Source organism: Channa argus, chromosome 10 (assembly GCF_033026475.1).
Source record: "Channa argus isolate prfri chromosome 10, Channa argus male v1.0, whole genome shotgun sequence".
NCBI classification, from domain to species: domain Eukaryota; kingdom Metazoa; phylum Chordata; class Actinopteri; order Anabantiformes; family Channidae; genus Channa; species Channa argus.
In genome coordinates, this window is record NC_090206.1 from 20,608,402 (window position 1) to 20,628,722 (window position 20,321).

The 20,321-nt window shown below is 38.4% G+C and overlaps 1 protein-coding gene and 1 long non-coding RNA gene across 2 annotated transcripts; one reads left to right on the top strand and one right to left on the bottom strand.

The window, feature by feature from the left end:
• The first annotated feature begins 7,224 nt into the window (after positions 1-7,224).
• On the top strand, positions 7,225-19,227 carry maea (macrophage erythroblast attacher, E3 ubiquitin ligase). Its single transcript, XM_067517628.1, has 9 exons — positions 7,225-7,352; positions 10,749-10,931; positions 13,966-14,169; positions 14,610-14,732; positions 15,377-15,453; positions 15,577-15,685; positions 16,410-16,543; positions 17,553-17,748; positions 17,856-19,227. The coding sequence occupies exons 1-9, from the start codon at positions 7,284-7,286 to the stop codon at positions 17,949-17,951; spliced, it is 1,191 nt and encodes a 396-aa protein (XP_067373729.1). The 5' UTR covers positions 7,225-7,283; the 3' UTR covers positions 17,952-19,227.
• Positions 10,767-11,682, bottom strand: LOC137133744 (uncharacterized). The gene is made up of 3 exons (XR_010915282.1): positions 11,523-11,682; positions 11,309-11,435; positions 10,767-10,919 (listed from the first exon to the last, which is right to left on the bottom strand). It is a non-coding gene; the product is annotated as an uncharacterized lncRNA (long non-coding RNA).
• Positions 19,228-20,321: the final 1,094 nt, after the last annotated feature.

A 20,321-nucleotide genomic window follows, 5' to 3' on the forward strand; every position in this document is an offset into this window, starting at 1 on the left:
TGTACTAATTACTGCTGATGCTGCACTAATGCGCCTGTAAATCTTACTCCATTTTACCCTGAGGTACTGGAACCTCCAAATCCACAAAACACATGTAGACTGGATGGACAAACTCCCATGATCCCTTTAGCAGCCTTGCAAGAGCAAAGAGTTGAGACAGTGTTCGAACGCAATCCGCATGATTCGAGCAGACAATAGTTAAAAGTCAAGATTTGATATTGCCTTACTTTTTATATATAATTTAACTAATAAACCTTAAATATTTCTATAACAACTTAAATTTTCTTAACATGCACAGAATTGTGGCTATTTTGAAATGTTAAAAACAGCAAAGTCTAATGAATCCATGTCTGTGACTTCATTATTGGATCATATTTTTTTGCCATGACACGCATACTCACTCACACACACACACACACACACACACACACACACAATCTTATTAAAAGATTAGTGTGTGTGTCATTTAAATATTTAGCTCTAAGCCTCTGCACTTAAGAGGAACATTTTTCTGTTTAATCTGAGTAGCTTAAATAAAGTTTTTTTTTGGAGTTTTAATTTTTTTCCATAGTGTTCAGGTAGAGCATACAGGAACAATACTAACCTCAGCAAATAGCAGAGTGGGTTTCTATTTGTGTCTTAGTCGGTGCCGATATACTCTCTCAGACCCTTCTATGGATGGAGTGGTGAGGTTACAGTCAATTTAATTTACACTTGATAAGCACATTGTAATATAAGCAGCTTCAGACACCCCCTAATTGCCAGGGCCTAAACTGGTTTAACAGCAATGCTGGTTACATCACATGCTCACTAACGGTAAATGACAAAGACAGCCACTGGGCAAATTGTTCAAATCTAAAAACCAGGCACAGGGTCAGGGCAACACTTCTGTTTAACACTGTAGGTTTGCTGACTTATAAACTTTGTTGTGTGTGATCACCCCCTCCCATTTGTTTTCAGAATGTAGATCATATATGTAGGAAGTCTGCCTCCCCTATACAGTAAGGCTCTGCAGGGCTTCAGCTACCCATCTTGTCTTTCAGAAAATATCTAAGATTTTTTAGTTTCTTTTCTCCAGCTGCTTGTGACAGTCTCCTACCTCACTGTTACTGCAGCAGCAGAGAACTCTCATGGGAATTAACTTTAATCACAAGCCAGCAAGGATACACCAAGTATAAGACTCAAAAAAAAAACTCCATCTGGCATGTTTTGAGACTGCTGCCTAGAGGGCTGCAGGCAAGGATCAGTAGTACTCCTGACACCACTAGTCACTGTTTCTTTAAGTGCATTCATTTAATGATGTCCACACTAAACAGAAGAGTCACAGAGGAAGAAGAAATAACTCAGTTGCTTAGAATGAGAAGTAACAACTAAAACAATGTGTGAAGGTATAGCAATTCAAAAAGTAGACTGTAGGCAGGCTTACTCGTTCCGGTGGTCCAGAAATTACCCAGTCCAGAGATTGTTGTATGACAAACGTTGAACATTTATTCCCACGAGTCCCAAGTTCCAATTGAGCGGATAAAAAAGTAATTCCACAGAAAACGTTTCTCAAAATAATTCAACAGAACAAGGTAAGAAACCGTGAACCTCCACATCTACAATGAATCAACTCTCCACTGCTACCTGGTATTCCACATCCATCCATTAGCTGTAAACAAACATCGTTTCCTTGACAACTGGTTAGGCAAATTTCAAAGACAAAAAACGTCAAAGGCAGTTATGCAATTCCATTGATGACATCATTGGTATGATTGTACATTCACTCGTTAATCCACCCAACCCCTCAAGGCACAGCAAAAACACAAAAAAGAACAAACACAGAAAACGTCAGTTGGCCCATACATATGACATTATGACATTTTTGACCACAAACAAGTGAATTACTATAGTAAGACTTACCTCATTGAACATCTAAACCAAAGGTCTATGTTGGTCAAAAACCAAAAAGAATGTATGCAGAACATATTCAGATTCATAGAGCAGCACTTCACAGTGCCAAACAGGGAAGTTTTAATTCTGCGTTTGTGGCTGCAAGGGATTGGGGAAATTGTAAAACCCCTTACATTCATCATGCAAAAGTTGACTTGAAGTGACCTTTTAAATCTGCAGCTGAGAATAAGCAATCACTATGAACAGACTTGCGTCTGTTACTCAGTTTCAGAATTTCAAAACCATCATGACTTGCTCCTCTTTTTTTACCTCAACACTAGAAAAAGTCTAACAAATTCAGTTTCTGATTAAACCTCCTCCAAGGACTGCCGAGGTACTGAACCAAAATAATATTCAAATAACAACTGCTACTTTAATACTGTGCTTTGGTAATCAGGAGATTTGTGAAGGCATAATAAATTAGATTAGTTAGTGTCAGTTCTGTCACATATGTAAGGTTGAGCTCTGGTTTTTACACCAAATTTAAACTGACAACCTGTAGTCAACAATGTGAGAAGCTACGGACATATTTATCTATAAGGCTGATGGCAGCTTCACACCAGCCACCTCTTTCACGCAGGAGACAAATATTGCCCGGGAGACACAGGAAACAGGAAACATATTCAGTGCCTCTAGAAAAGGTCAGAAGAGACAGTGCAGGGAGACAATATCTAAACTGTTCTAGCTACACAGGGAACAAAGAAAAAGAAACTGAGATAGAGAGGTGGAGGCGAGAAAAACCAAATGTTTCTTATGTAAAAGTATTGACTTTTACATAAGTATTGGTAGAATCTTTAATGCTGCTTATGGGGTTAAACGAGGAATAAAAGAGGGAAAAGGTGAAGGGATGAAAGTGGACAGGATGGACAGAAAGATTTTATTTCCTCACAGCATTTTCATTTAACAGCACTGTTCACGCTTGCGTGTGTGCACACCGAGTAGTGATATCATCGCGTATATGTTGTGAGAGTGAACATTACCAGCTACACCCTTTCCCCTCCTTATCTCTCCACAACAACTGTTTTCTTTATCTCCCTGCTCATATTCTCTCCTACAGCATCCCCTCCACCTCCCTTCCATCCCTTCTCTCTTTGCCTCCTGCTGTTCCATCTGCCTGTCTTTGTTTCTGTTTTTTACCCTTACATTTTTTTCTCTCAATGTCAGTCGCACTCCATCGCTCCCCCATATAATTTCCGCATCTCTTTCACTTTTTTCCATCTCAGTCTTTCTCACAACATATCGCCACCCTCCCCACCTCCCACTCCTCCTCTTCTCTCTGTAGTCACTGCAGCATGTCTAATGGTTCAGCTCCTTCTTAGTAGATCCACCACGTGGATGCCAGGCGAGCCGCAGCCACGACTAACACCTCTAAACCGCTGGCCCTTATCAACACTGACAGTCAGCTAGACCTAGAACTATCACCATCACACACAAAGAAACATACTTTGAATATTACATGCCTACAAGTGCACAAAGATATAAGCTTGTGCATAGAGAAATACTGAAAAGAAAAGAAAATGGCATCAATATTAGCTAATTTTAGTCAGGATTTTGTTAGTTTAAAAGATATCCCAAAGTCTAACATATGGAAAACATGATGGCTGTTGTCCATAGCAGGACAACACAGAGAAAGCTGCTGGTGTCTAATCCACATTACCACATGCCTGATTTTTTCCAAAGAGCATCTCGACTTTCCACAACATTGTTGGGAAAGTGTTTTTTGGACTAATGCTGAATTGTTTAGGAAGAGCACACAGCATACCAATGTGAAAACATCATCCCAATAGTGAACTATGGTGGAGGGAGATTAGGGCGTTTGCTGCCTCAGGGCTTGGACAATTTGACATTATCAGAGAGAAAATTAAGTCCCAAGTATATTATTAAGGTATCCTACAGGATAATGTCAGGGTGACTGTTGGCTAGCTGAAGCTCAGTAAAGACACGAACCTTGTGCCACAGTTACTCTAAACATTAACATAAATCTACCACGGAAAGAAAAAGCAACCTTATGGATTTGCTCGGTTAAAGCACAGGCTGCAACCATATACAAACGCTGTGGAATAACCTCAAGAGAGCCATTCATAGGCCAAGAATATGAATTGAGCTGAAGCGGTTGTGTAAGAAGAAATGGTCAAATTCCTCCTGAATGTTGTGCAGGTCTGATCCACAGCTATAGGAGGAGGAGGTTCAACCAGTTATTAAATCCAAGCCCTCGCTTATTTCTTCCACTGTCACTCTGGATGTAGTGTGTGTGTGTTCATAGCGACATGGAAGATTATAATTGTTCGTTATTAGCTCAGGCACATTGTGATCCTCTGCACTTAGATGAAGATTAGATTGTATTTTATTAACAATTAGCCTAATGCAGAAAAGAAGCAATTCAACAAGTGGCAAATAGGCACATACACAAACACATCAAGCAAATTGGATTCATGGATACTGAGTGAGCTGCATAACAGTGTGGGTGCCATTAATGAAGAGAGAGAAAATACTAACAAAATTTGATGTACTGTAGAAGGTGACAGGTACCACAGGCAAGAAGAATATAGCCTACATGTAAAAGAGGAAGAGGGGAGAGAGAGAGGGGTGAAATGAGGTAAACTAGGAAGAACTAGTCTGAGTAAAGATGCAAGGATAAGGTGGGTGAAAAAGAAGACTGAAAAAAGGGAGAAGAGTGGAGGAGATATGACAAGGTTTGTAAAAGAAAAGCAGTATAAAGGATGAGATTGGGCCGAAAGTAGAGGAATCCCTTACATCACAGACAGTTTTGTGATAAAGTGTAATGTGGTGAAAGCTCAGAGACAGACAGTATGAAAGTGTGCATCTTAAATCTCTGGTCAAGGAGTCACACAAACATATCCACTGTAAACCCAGGGTCTCATTTAATAGGATGAATTTTTACCTTAACATATTTACTACATCATTTTTATTGTGTACAACAGTACAACTTCTTGGTCTATAAAATGTCAGAAATTGCCTATAAGAGGTTTCTAAAGCTCAGCATGACATCCTGAAATGTCACCAAAAAAAACACAAAAGATTTAATTTACACTAACAGAGAACGCAACCATTATTAAGAAGAATGAGCTGGAGCTGGTTCTATTAAGCATTTTCGCTTGAAAAATGATTGAAATAATAAAATGAGTCAATTAATTCGACTCTAATACACTTACAGTAATACTTGTAAAAACTTCAGTGTGCTTGTTTGAAGTTGTGCCTGTACGTTCTCTTCTCATAGACTAGTACTAGAAAAAGGATGTCCCTTTCTAAGGGACTTAAAATAATGCAAGAGCAACTATGGTGGTGTTACAATCTAAAATAAGTTTGCCACACACATTTTAATTTATTCATTAAAAACCAATTTTAAAGGGGCTTTTGGTTCGTCAGAACTTTAAATCATAATGGCGGACGATGAAGGTAGTTGTGAAGAAGAGCACATTCCACTGTGAGTTCAAGGGATGTACACTTAGCTGCATAAGCTGAAACTGTACAGTGACAAAACTAAGACATGATCATTTCAACATCAGGGTTAGGTTTTGTAAAGAATCTTTAGATGGTGGAGGTTTAATAACAGCCTTATTTAAGAAGACACCTGATGGTAAGTCCATTTTATAAATAATGCTCCTGATTTCAGTTTCAGCCCTAAAGAATAAAAAGCTTCCCTCTAAATTCAGTAAACAGTTAACCTCCACTCTGGGAAATACCAATTTCTCTGCCAAGTTAATAAACAGCACTCATCCTGTTCACCAAACATAAACAAACATTCATATTTTTATATTTACAGTCACACACAAGTATGGCTTCATACTAGGACAAACAAACACACACACACACACACACACACACACACTTTCCATTTACCACCTATTTCCCTTGGCACAGAGTTTTCTTATCAAACGTAATGTGAAGCCAAACTACAGCACAGCAACTACTATCAAATACACTGACACACGCACACACACACAAATTACACACAGGAAGCACACGATAAGGGGCCAAAACTACATCACAAACCTTGCATCATCTTGCTCCCTGTGTGTCCACTGTTCCACTTTGTTCTAAAGCTGAGTGGGGGTGTGGGGTGTGGGGCATGCAGCAGATAATGAGCCAATTGTGAGAGGTTACAGTTTGTGCTAACCAATCAGCACAGCCTGGCGCTGGACAACAGCCAATAGCAATATGTTCATCGCAACTGGGGGGAGGGTGCTCACGCAGGGAAAGAAATGTGTCCACATTATGGAACAGGTGTGGGGGATTCAATGGACTTTACCCTTTATTTTACATGTATAAAATTACAAAAAAATCTACAATATCGTTGTGTTACTTGTAAGCAAAAAACTAAAGTAGTAGTCTGTCTTTTTAGCTTAATTTCATCATTTGTGTAAAAAAATATTGCAGTGTTAAAAAAAATGCTGTCATTGGTTTTTAAACTTGATTTTAGGCTTAACTCTAACTCTAATTCAGTTCCAAATGTAGAAACATAATTCAGCACTCATTAAAACTTTAATATCTTCATCCTCACTAACAAAAGCATTTGGTCTGCTTGTCTGTTTGATTTCTTTAATTTTGTTAGTTCTAATTAGTAAAATGTAGTAATGACTGTCAGTAGGTATGTAACAAATAAGACTGATATGTCTCCTTTATTTTGACTGGCAGTTCTTTTCACTCAATACCTCATATACAAGGTTTTATCAGCTATGTAATCTCTAGTGAGTTATATCATGAGCCTCATGCAGTATTATTAGGCATATTCATTTTCGGCAATTCATCTAATTATACAATATCAGAAATTTACTGTATTTTTTTTTTTTTGTTGTTGTTGTTGTTCTTTCGGCTTATCCCGTGAGTTCAGGGTCTCCCCAGCAGATCATTGCACACATGTTGATTTGGCACAGTTTTTACGCCGGATGCCCTTCCTGACGCAGTTCTCCACAATTTCTACCAGGCTTGGACCAGCACTGCACAGCTGGGGATGGAAAAGGGCTGTATTTAAAAAAAAAAAAAAAAAAAACAATAAAAAAATACAGTCTTAAAGCATAAGAAAAATATATTTTTGAATGGAGGGGACTTTTATAGCAGAATGGACAAATTCCATCTGCACACAAAGAGCCGATGTGATGTGTTTATAAGCTATTGTTAGAACAGCATTTTGTTGTTGGCCCCTGTCAAATTAAAGTAATGAATGACTGTGGTTTAGTACAGTTAAGACCAGAAAAGCATCAGAAAAAGTCCACAATTCCAACACATACAGTGCTGACACCGTCCCACCAGATGGCGGTAGTGAGCACGAAGGCCATTCTGAGTTGATAGAAAAAAACACAAACAACCACAAGAAAAACCACAAAACCAAGATGGCGGTGCAAGAGACAGCATCACAACTGTCCATGGCTCTCAAAGTACAAGAATATCCCACCCTAAAGGTAAACAAGAACTAAAACCGGCATGTGTTGATCGTCTAACGATTCCCGTGTTGCCGAAGCACATGCTGCGTTTGATGGCGATGGAAAATGGGAATTAGTAGTTCACTAAATGGCGAGGGTATCAACCTGGCAGAGAGGCTAATGCTAGCTGGAGTAGCTTAGCCAAGTAGCAGCATCTACCAACTACATATTGACCAAACTATTGCAAAGATAAAACAGTTAGTAAATATCATTAGTTTGTGGTTAGTTAGTTGGCTGTCGACTGTCTTCAGTAGCTTTTATTGTTGACGAGTGTTTCGGGCATCTCAGAGTTGTTAGCTTGACTTTAAGCCCGTTTAGTCAAAAATGGTCATTTCAGAGTAGTTAACGTCATGACACGTTGGTCTACAGCGTTAGCTTGTCTGGCTGACACTGTTCGTTTAATGTTGGTTTTATTCTGTCAGCCGTAGTACAAAGGCGAAACTAATATGGACACTGGGCCGTTTAGCTTTTGATATCAGTCTGAGGAGGTTACAAACATAACAAACCCCATCGTTAACAGAACACGAAACAACATGGTCGCCCATCCTTTCAGGCGTCAGAGAAATGCCATGCAGACGTGATTGGCCTGCTAGTTTGGTTGTTTGATGTGGAAAAAAACTAGTATTAGCCGTTTTTGTCGTCGCAAAAGATGAATAACCTTGCAGACACGTAACGTCGAGCATGCAAATTTGTGCTGTCTGGGAGTCAGATTGGTCGAAATCTCTCGGGGCAGAGCCCGCAACGCTAACGTTGTGCTGAACGTTGTGCTGTCAGGCAGGAGAAGCAGTCCTGTTAGTTAGCGCAGTGTCATCAGATCGCTGCTTCTCTGCTCTTCAAAATGGCCAGCGAGAGAAATCACAGGCTGCTGCCGCACACACGCACCGTCCCTCCATAACGTTACTGCGACACCACTGTTAAGAGACGAGCTGAAACAAGTCCGGGCTGCCGTCAGTGTTCAGCCTTCCCGGGGTCGTCGTTTATAGCACTGCCGTGAGTAGCAATGTATTGACAGCTTTTGTGTGGTAACTTAATGATGTGGTGTTGCCATGATGATTATAACGTGGCTTTTAATGGTGCTGACGGTGTTGAGATGTCTGTGTGTTCAGAAAGCGTGGTTGTAGTTTGGGGATGTGTCTGTCTTTGCTTGGATGCTGCAGTAAGGATGATAGGCACCATTTTAAGACAGGAGTCATGGTTATAATTGGCATCAAATGGGAGTCTACAGCTGGTGGAAAGCACTGTTAATTGCATTTAGATTTGTATTGAGCAGAAGAATAATGTCACACTGTTTCCTGAAATAGCCTGTAGAAACTGTTAATCTGCATTACCAATAAAGTGATCCAAGTGTTGTCCTTGAGGATTTTTTTGGGGCATTTTATAGACAGATCAATTTGACATCCTTAAGGGTAAGGGGGGTCCTAATTTTTATGTCTACTTAGATTTTTAAGTGACTAGGCTTTGTGACTATGTCAAACATAACATTGTGGCCACTGGTTTGTTAGTTATTAAACTGTATTCTAGACATCCAGGCCCATTTACAGTCTAATGACATTGTAATGCTGCATGATTAACAGAAATGTCTTTGTTTAAGGGAAGCCAGAATTATCGTCTAGAGTTTCAGATCTACCAAGGCTATGCATCTACTATTAGTTTTTTATTATCATTAATGAGTAATGTCTACTGTTAGGACTGGGCATGCAGTTGTCCCCTGCCACCCCTGTCAGCCACCTCCCAAACAACCATGGAAGACATCCCCTTACACTGTGCCAGGCTAATTATTATAACGGCTGCTTAAAATATGTTCACACCACTGTTTCGACAGTCAGCTAAATCATCAGGTTAATTTGGAAAAGAGTAATACCATATTTTAAATAAGTCAATTATATTCAATAACAGGATTATAAACAATATTGTAAGGAGAAAAAATGGTGTGTCAAAATCTGTAGTGGTATTTCTCTGCTCAATTATCCAAATTGTGTTAAAATCTGGCGAAATTGGGGGGAAAAGAGCACTCTGTATTCCTGGATACCCTGAGATGGGGTATTAGGAAAACAAAATTGCCCCCACAAGGGAATATTGAAGTGCCACAGCAGTAGCAGAAGAAAAGATGCAGACAGAGGGTGCATGCTTTGCAGATATTTTGTAAATTTATTTACATAAACACACATTAGAATTGTATTGTATGTGAAAGGCTGGATTAGTGCATGCCAGTCCATTTGACATAGGTTTATAGTTTCACCATCTAAGTCACTGTATTTCCTAACCACAATAAATTCTGTTAGTGTTTAAGTAAATATTTTGTCTAGATCTTCATCTAGTAATTGCACTAATGTCTGTGCATGTCACTAAAATTAGTATCTGCTGGTCAAAGAGTGACAGTTAAATGTGTTAGTGGAAAACCCTGACATTGTTGTTGGCACCAGTGGAAAAATCTCTCTTTTCCTGTAAATTAAATAAGCCCCCTATTTCTGCCAACTAGGCATTAAGGATTATTTTTCAGTGCATGCACAATTATTCTGTTGTACAGTGAATGATAGGGTATAATGATACAATTTGGGGGATTTAATTCTAGACCATAGGAGTTAGATCTGTCAAATATTTATCCCAGGAAAAATGTATTTATTCTGTCATATTTTGTGCTGTGTAGTTTGATCATAGTGAATGTCATTTTAACAGTGATACTCTGTGCAGCAGTATTGTTGCAATCCAGACAAAAAGTAGGCTATTGGCTCACAGGGCAACAGTTCACAGGGCATCATAGAGTACACTGCTGATAGTAGGGGACATGTTTGTGAGAAACTTTAATGAGAAGGGAAAGAGTAATTAAAGTGTTTGCTTCGGTCGCTGTTTACAAGACATTATGTACACGGATTAGCCACAACATTTACATTGGGGGTCTTGATCATGTCATGGAGAGGACGAGTTAACATGGCCACTCTGCGGCCACTCACTCTCTAAGGGTCAAAGTTAAAGATAGAGCTGATTTTAACCATTTTATGTGCTGAGTGGTGGATAACCTATAACGGTACATCACCACATATCAGTTTATAATATCATTTGTATAAACATATCTTCTTATTAAAACCATCAGATTTTATTAATGTTGTGGATGATCAATGAATATGCAGGTTACTTATTTTTCTATCATACAAACCAACCAGTCAGTACAGCAGAATATGTACATTTTCCAGCTATGTAAATAAACTTTTACTCTTTCCAAAATACAGTCCGAATCTGCTGGAGATAATTTTCACGTGTGTAGATTGGTAATGATGCTTTGTAAAATTGTACTGTGCTGGTTGATTTTTCTCTGACACAGTTAAACGTGCATGCTGTAAACACTAAGGTAATTATCCACTGGCGTTGATGTTGCAGGTACCCTATGAGACTCTAAACAAACGTTTCAGAGCAGCTCAGAAGAACATCGACCGGGAGACAAGTCACGTGACAATGGTGGTTGCAGAGCTGGAGAAGACCCTGAGCAGCTTCCCTGTGGTTGACTCTGTGGTGTCCTTGTTGGATGGAGTGGTGGAGAAACTCAGCGCCCTAAAAAGGAAGGTAAAGAATGCACTTACACATGCTTAGGTATGTGACAAACAGATATACAGAAATGGATAGAGAGTATAAATGGTAAGAAGGGCTATATTAATGCCTTTGTGGTTTAAGAAATGTGAAACTTCAGGAGCCTCATCTCTACACTGATTTTTATTTTATTTTTTTAAATATTCAGTTTTCAAGTTGAATATTTTTACATCTTTCAACGGCTGTTTAAGATGCTTTTTCTCAAAGTTGCCATTCACACGACCTTCTTAAATAACGTAGCCCCTTTCTAGATCAAATGTCACACAGTGCTTTACATAGACAAGCCAATAAAAAAAACATGGTATACAAATAATAAATGGAGGAAAATACACTAACTCAAAGGCAAATCTTACCAGATCTGTCTTGAGCTGCTTTTCAAACTATCCAGTGTCCACAGATCTCATGTCCCAAGTAGGATTATGCCAGGATTGGTGTTATATGAGACCTCTTTTGAAGATGTGGTCAAAAGCTTGGCAACCTCTTGTAAATGATCCAGAGTCAGTGACAGATCAAAAGGGCAAAACTAACAAAGGATTCAAAATATGAAGAGTTGTAGCTCAGTCTTACCTGCGTCTTAAGCCGGACACACTGTCTCCTATAGAACCCTTTTCTTGTTATAGGTCATGACGACTGGTTGGACCTAGTTTGTCCCGGTCTGGTTTTGGCAGTTGTGACTGCCCTCTGATCCGTCGAGTTGTTTTCTGCTCTACTTGCAGGTAGAGGAGGTGGAGCCTCCTACTTGCTATAAATCCATGGGCGCCCTCAGAGACGGGCAGCTTGCCCGCTTGCCGACTGGCACGCTCTCTGTTGCGTAACTTTTGTTTACTTTATAATCTTGCTTTGTTATGTTACTTTATGTCTCACTTATCCATGCATGCACTCATCACTGATGGGGCTGAAGAAGTTATTTTAGGTTATTTTCCACTTGTTTAGCCTTGTTTTTGCTATAATAAACTTCTTATTTTTTGGCCTTTATCTTACGTATTTTGTCATGGCTGTTGAGCCTGGGCATGACACAGGGCTGACAGTCGGCATAAAAGAATAAATCATTAAGCATGTGCTGTTTAAAGATTCTAGTCTTTAGTCTTAAGATCTAGTCTTTCTCAGTCATTCACTCAAAGACCTGGAGTTAGCTCGATTGTACAAGGTTTTTTAACTTAATTTCTGTAGGCTTCATAACTCTAGGCACTTAAGTCCATGTTGCCCTCGGCTCTTCATCCAGGATGTCTTTGTTTGTGCACAAATTGTACTGTTGTTAAAAACTGAAAGTTCCTGGTTCCTGCCATGTTTATTTTAGCACAAGAACAATGAAAAAATAATGTTGTTCGGGAATCTGCTGGTGGGATTTTCAGAATGTTCCCTGACCATTCATTAGGTTTGTTGCCCACAGTAGTACTCGGTGGAAACTTTAATGCGGAACTCTCCAGTATTTGAAAGCTTTGGCTAGTCTTCAGTTGTGCCCCAAGCCTACATTAGTATACTGTTGTTCACTTAAACCTCACAGTTGCAAAGAAGAAAACAGAACTTTACCCCCACCCTCAGTAAAGAAATAGGAGTGAATACATTGGGCAGAAAGATGGGCCCTTTTAACAACCATAACATGACAAATAGTAAAGTGCTGCTGTGATTGTTGAAAGTTTATTTCTTCTGTGACTCAAGGACATGCTTTTCAATTGTAACCACAAAAAGGCAGACAAAACGACTCATTAAATGAGCATATATTTTAAATGTATACTAATTTATGTGCACAAGCCCCACAAAACCTCATTCTCACACAGAATTTTGAAAGTAGAAAATATAAAATACCATGTATTAAGAAAACCCAAATCTCAGTCAGTACTTAGTTTAATATATAATGGCATCAGCTTTGACCCCGGTCCGCACCTGGTGACAAAAGCGCCTTATGGTGGATGTGGTTTCTTTATAATGGTATAACTGTGCCCTCAGTAGATTGTTTGTCAGCATTGGAATGATACCTTTAGAGAGGCAGGCTTACTCGTGTCCGGTGGGCCAAACATTATCTGCTCCAGAGATCATTGAATAACAAACACTGAACATTTATTGAGTTCCGCATTTCCATTGAGAAAATAACAAAGTAACGCCACAGAAAATGTTTCTAAAAACAGTTCCACAGAACATTGTAAGAAACTTCGTGTAGTCCAGTCGTTCCAGTCGTTCCATTAGCTCCAGGAGCTGTAAACAAACATTGTTTCTGTGACATCTGGTTAGGCAAAGACTTCAATGGCAGTTATGTGATGTCATTGATTACATCCTTGTACACTATACATGCTATTCTTAATTCCTGCAACCCTTCAAGACACAGCATCCACAGAAACAAAAACAGAATAAAGGGAGAGAAAACTCCCGTTGGCTCATACACTACCTAGCTTGTTTTTACAACAAGCCTTTTCTAAACCAACAAAAACAAATGATTAAAAACCCATTTAAAAACCTTTACAGTTCTCTTCTTTCTCTGTTCTAAAATATTGCCCGTTTCAGACATGAACTCTGGACCATGTTAGGAGAATTCAGCATCGGACATTATCCGTAGTGGCCTTTCAGACATGCATCTCGCAGCGAGAGATCGTCTGAGTGAGAAGCACAAATGTGAAAATCTGCTTGATTTCCATGCACAATCACCATATTCAGGAGGCACAACACAGTATAAAATTTTTAATTTGGTAAATACACTTTCCGCTGATGCGAACCTGGAAGGGACAAGCCGAAAGCTGTTGACTTTTTAGCTCGTGCTTTTTCGAAGTTCTAACTCGTAACAGAGGAAATGACAAGACTGACTTGTATGTGTGTGGTGAGTAGTGTTTTAGAACCCCTCCTCTGTATATTGACGGTTATCTACAAAATCTGGCACAGCGAACCACTATATAGTTTGACTTTAGCTTAACTTTAAAATTTCAATATAATAAGTGGATAATGATTTTAAATTTGTCAAAGTCAATTGCTTTTTTATGTGACGTACAAGTATAATTACTGTTGAATGTGTCTCAAACAGGCTGCTGAGTCCATCCAAGCAGAGGACGAGAGTGCCAAGCTTTGTAAACGACGCATTGAGCACTTGAAGGAGCACAGCAGTGACCAGCCAGCCTCAGTCAATCTTTGGAAGAAGAAACGCATGGACCGCATGATGGTAGAGCATTTGCTGCGCTGCGGTTACTACAACACAGCTGTTAAACTGGCCAGACAGAGTGGTATAGAGGTAATTTTGTTTGTTAATGTTCTGTTTTGTCAGTGTTAGTCCTGGGACCTTGGAATTACTACTAGTTCAATTAACGTATTATTATTATTATTATGAGACTGGGGCAAAACTAAGTGACATGATATTTAAGATATACCCAAGATATTCACTGACCCAGTTTAACTTTTTATACATTTGTAATGTATCTATGGGTTTATATATATCTGTTCTTTACCAGCTTTTACCAGTTTCCTAATTTTCCTCCAGTCTTTTGTTCAATATACTTAAACGTAGCATTGATAGAGCAGATGTTGTTCTATGTTGTGTAAACTTGTATTTTCATATATATATATATATATATATATATATATATATATATATATATATATTTTTTTTTATGTGTGTGTGTGTGTGTGTGTGTGTGTGTAAATATAAAATATTTATTTATGCTGTATTTTTAGGATCTGGTGAACATTGAAATGTTCCTCACAGCTAAAGAGGTGGAGGAGTCTTTGGAGAGACAGGAAACAGCCACTTGCCTAGCCTGGTGCCATGACAATAAGTCTCGCCTCCGCAAGATGAAGGTATTTTAATTATAATGATAAAGAAAATTTAAGTTATGTCCTGTTAAATGCTTATTATAGTAAACCATGCCCATGTTGGAAACAAAGATGAATTAAAGTCAGAAAAACAGCAGTGTATGTTTAAATACTTACTAGTCTTCCTAAATCTGTGGCCTTAATAAAGAAGTCAGTCATGTAACACTATTTGAGCTCAGAGGTAAGTTAAGATTTAGTTACCTCTTTTGCTTTTTTTTTTCCTATGGAAAGCTGCAGCAAGTTAAAGGTTTAATGATAGGATTATCCTATTAAACTAGAGTTCAGAGCTCTCCCAATACATAATAATCCAATTAGTTTGGTTAAGTGTGGTCTGATTGTGGGCATCTGTGGAATTTCCAACTAAAGAAATATTAAAACACTACAGTTAAATGCAGGCATTGTAAATTTCAACTTTAGTCTTGTAGCTTTTCAAGCTCACACCATCTAACTACAATGAGAGTTTTTTAGTTGTTGTTTTAAAATTTCATCTGTATATTGAAAGAAGCTTTAAGATCTGTAGCTTATTTAAAAGAGATCAGTGTTCTCCATGCTGTAGTATATTTTGAGTAGGCACTAATAATGTGTAATTTCAGTTGATTAAAATCTAATGGCATCTCTTTCTTTGGCAGAGCTGTCTTGAGTTCAGTCTGAGAATCCAGGAATTCATTGAGCTCATCAGACAAAACAAACGCATGGATGCTGTCAGGTACAGGACATAGAATTAAAGCGCATATGCTGTTCACATACATTTGATTATGATATAAAAAACTGTTTTCCTATAAGTCCTTAAACTAACCTTACCAATTTATGTTTTATTTCGCTGTGTTAGACATGCAAGGAAACATTTCAGCCAAGCAGAGGGTGGACAGTTGGATGAGGTTCGGCAGGTGATGGGCATGCTGGCCTTCCCATCAGATACACACATCTCCCCATACAAGGTAACAACTATTTATTCTCAGTGTATTTATGTATATTATTTTGTTTATGAGATCTTTTCCTCAGACATAGAATCAACAATATTATGGCATAGCACCATGGAATCAAGCATAGAAGGTGCAATAACAATACTTCAGCCACTAGAGGGCTTTATCTGTCTTATGAACAACCTAAGTTCTCTTTTGTGCCAGTTATTCTTTATTAGCTGGTTGCTGAAGCAGTGTTGTTGTTGTGTTTTTTTTTTTGTTTGTTTTTTTTTTTGTCATTCTTACTGTCAGACAAAAGAAAAATATGTTTTGCTAATAAGCTATGTGACAGGCATAGTGAGTATTACAGTTAGAGGGTATTGTAGACAGAAATGTTTCGGAAATAGAGAAAATGTGTGTAGTGGTAAAAATGCCATTGGAGAATAATATTGTGACCACTTAGTAAATGTTTTTAGACTTGTACAGTATGTAAATGTAGCCTATGAGCTCAAAACTCCACAGTTGTGTGCGTGACTTCACAGCACAGCAAAAACATTACTTGCACAGAGATGGGGAAAAGGCATGTAGGGCTGAAAGTCAACTTATGTAATAGAGCCACTCTGCATAATCATCAGTGTGCTCCTTCATCTTTTCAAGTATTTTTCTTGTTTGCTGCTGTGTGATTTGTATTGGTTTAAATAGTGTTACATCTATAAATTACTGTTGAATTAAAATGCTTCTTCCTTGTCTGTTCCATCAGGATCTTTTGGATCCAGCCCGCTGGAAGATGCTGATTCAGCAGTTCCGATATGACAACTACAGGCTGCACCAGCTGGGAAATAACTCTGTCTTTACTATTACCCTTCAAGCTGGTCTGTCTGCCATAAAGACACCGTATCCTACCGTACACTGCTTCCAGTATTTAGTTACTTTTTCCGTTTTGCTTTCTTGAATGCAGACGTCATCGATAAAAGCCACAGCACTCTTCCAATTCAAAGTTCCCATCTAACCAAGTGCAGATCAAATAACTGAAAGAGTTCTAGCTCTGCCCATTTTATCGAGAAAGCTGACTTCTGTGGAATTGCTGTAGCCAGGTATCCCAGAATGCCTTGTGAGGCAACCAGTGGTCTTTGCAGAGTTTAAGCTAAGTTCAGAGCTGATAAAATTGTATCCTATTACTGTTATTAACCCAGCACAGCAAGTTTTTATTTTTTTCATACGTGGCCATACCCTTTCTGGATTTATATTTTTTGTACAGTTATTCAAATTATCCAATTTTAATCTGACCTTTCCAGCACCATGAAACACGTCATGCCAGACCAGTGGTCATTTCATCAACGTACCGCACAGCTTCTGAGAAAATTTAACGAAATAATGTCCACTGTCATACTGGGGGAGACTTATCTCAATAAAATGTGTAGTAGTTTTAAAGCTAGCTCCATTGTCTGTAGAACAATTGCATTGTTTTAATATATAGTTCCACATACAGCCTACAAGTTCTTTATCGTTGATTGGTTTTGAATGTAACAGTCGGGATGATTTTGTTACTGTATTTCAACATCTGTACAGTTTTATTTAAGTGCTGAGCTTGCTGTGAGTTGCTGTCACCAGGAACGCTGTTAATAATCCTCGAGTCTTTAGAGTCCGGACACCTAAGTTCAAAGTTGCCAAGTTCAAACTCTCATGTTCCCAAGTCAGAGCTTGGCATATTCTGTATTGTGAATTGCTTTATGTTTATCCTTTAGTTACAATAACTTTAGATGTTTATCACTCATACCATAGCTTTTTCCTGATTCTTATCTCTGCTAATTACTGATATGAGACCCATAATAATATAATACAATAACAAAAATGTTCACTAATAGATTTACATGTTGGGCCTTAACCTCCATGCTCATTCCAGTCAGTGCTACAAGGAAGACGGTACCTCCAAAAACCCTGACTGCCCAGTGTGCAGTAAATCTCTAAACAAACTGGCTCAGCCACTACCCATGGCCCACTGCGCCAACTCTAGACTTGTCTGCAAGATCTCTGGGGAGGTCATGAATGAAAACAATCCTCCAATGATGCTGCCTAATGGATATGTCTATGGCTACAACGTGAGTACATTTAAGGCACTTTAGAAAACACTAGATGCAAAAACAACTTGTGTAAAACAGGGTTCCTGTGTTTTGTCTAATGTTTTATTTTGTCTTATCACTTCCAGTCTCTTCTGTCAATCCGCCAAGATGACAAAGTTGTGTGTCCCAGAACCAAAGAAGTCTTTAACTTCTCTCAGGCTGAGAAGGTCTACATCATGTGATCATTGGAGTGACAATTCTGAGTGTTAACATGATTGAGTATGGCCTATTGTCCCTAACCCGAGACCTGGCCTTCTCAGAGAGCCACCTGTGGAGTTGTGATCCAGTGACACCCCTTCCTCCTCCTCCTCTCGGACACACCCAAGACCCCCCACCGGACACATACACAGCCCTTCCCAATACACAGTTGCCTCTGTTGTTTCCCATTCCCTTCCCCCGCTCATTTATTCAAACAGAAACTGGGCTCTTCTCCTCTTGGACTCTGTTTAACAGTAGATGTGGCTAGAAGTTGTTTGACCTGGTCCATTCAAGCACATGGACTATTACCATTTTCATTATCTTACATGCCTTCATGCTGAACATTAGAGACTAGAAAAAAGGACTGAGGTGTGAAAAACTGCTAGTTAGATGTTTGATTTTACTACAACCAATAAAATCTTGAGGTTACTTTGACTTATTTTCTTTCACTAGGGGTGGTCTTTTGTCGATAAAATAGATTTGGTGGGTCTGTGTTAACTTGCTCTGTTAACCAGACTAACAAAAGATCTGGGCCTTTTTTAACTCAAACATGGCTGCTTGATATTGTAGCACATCATTATGCGATGCACATTTTGAACATTCTTAATATTTTAGCTATGTTTTTGGTGGTTTACTGGGGGTTATAAGTAGTTACAATTATAACCTCACATTTCATCCCCCTTGACTGTGAAACTGGAGCTTAATTGGTCTGGTGTAGGCTCCTTTTCAGTTGTAAATATTAAATAGGCATTGATCATCCTTGCGCATAAAGGGTTTTTAGGGATATGTAATGACAATGAAGATTTAACCTTCTACGAAGATTGGTGTGTAAAAGAAAGCTCACCATATCATTATGTTAGTTGGTATAATTTCTCAATTCTGAGGAAGCCATTTCACAACTGGTTATATATATATATATTATGGTGTTTTTTTTTTGTTAGTTTTTTATCATAATGAAGTTTACGCAATATTTACATGACAACCACCTGTTTTGTTTATTTAGTGAACAAATTGTCTTCCTTTTTTTGAGTGTGGTGTGCCATTTTCACTTCTAATACATGAAATGAGTACATTTCATTGAACTTTCTATATTTAGTCAGTTTGAAGATTGGGTGACTAGTTAATTCAGCATTACCCAAATAGTTTTAATTTTTTCAACTGTGGGCAAGACAATAGTGAAGAACTGTGCTGATATTTTTCTTTGGCACTCTGTATGTCAAAGCTGCTAGCAGCACAAACACTATGGGACCTACGTAGCATTACAGCAACTTTATTAATGTTTGATGTGGGTTGATGCACATATCTTGCCTATTTATAAAGCAGGGTAGAAACCTCAATAAGGGTGTTGGGTAAAAACAAAACCTACCTTTTCTTTGATTTTATGCATCTGCATTCTCATCTCTTATTTTTTCCAGAATATGAATGGGCAGGAAAAGTGAACAGAACAAAGGATGTACACAACTGCAGTGTGAGTTAGAAAAGTAGGAAAGACAAAACAATCAGAGCCTTCAAAAAATGTAATTTTATCTTAAACATAATGAGTCTTGTGGTGAGTCATTTCTTCTGTTTGTTAACTGACAAACTAAAAGTTGCCTCATTTGTGTCCATTTATGATTTGGAACTTTTTCTGTAAAGACACAGATTATACTGTATGTTTGTGTTGGTAGAATAGACAAAGGGATTGTTTGATGAGCAATATGCCTCATAAAGATTTCAGTAAACTTTGACTTTCAGTGTTTCTTTATTTGCATTGTGGGTTTCAAAGTCACCATTACCATAAGCACTGGTAAGAGTCTCACGGTAAACGACTCGCTCTTATTTTGTTGACATGGAAATGAAGTGAATTGTTGGGTTTTTTCACCTGAATCTACATCTCCATGGCCTGAAGTGGTCAGAAATGTGTGTGGGTGTTGTTCTGTCTGGTAGTGAAAAGCAGCCTTACAAATGGTAATGCTTGGCAGCATGATCACTTATTTGCAAGATTGATTTTACAAGGATTCAACATCGAGGGAAAACTTCCACTTACTTTACTTTGTCCAGAAATCCCAATCTGTTAAACTAAATCTTCACTTTTTTGACACCACTAAGGTGAAATGAAGTTTTGCTCCAAACATAATCAGTTTGGCATGAACAAGGCTTTTGTGTTTGCTTTTAGATAAAGAGGAATGTAAGGATGCATGGACATGGTGAAAAAACATTTTTACAAATATTCTTAAATTGCTTGTACTGTCCAAAAACCATAAAGAATTTCTTAGTAAAATTCTAAACAAATCCTTAAATTTTGAGATCGTAGAATGTATGGATTTTTGTCAGGAATGATGGTTGGTGATCAAAGCATAAGCTACTTGATTGAT

Coding starts and splice junctions, on each gene's coding strand:
- maea (XM_067517628.1), top strand. CDS start 7,284: ATGGCGGTGCAAGAGACAGCATCACAACTGTCCATGGCTCTCAAAGTA. Junction 7,353..10,748: donor AAGAATATCCCACCCTAAAG/GTAAACAAGAAC, acceptor TTGATGTTGCAG/GTACCCTATGAGACTCTAAA. Junction 15,686..16,409: donor CACACATCTCCCCATACAAG/GTAACAACTATT, acceptor CTGTTCCATCAG/GATCTTTTGGATCCAGCCCG.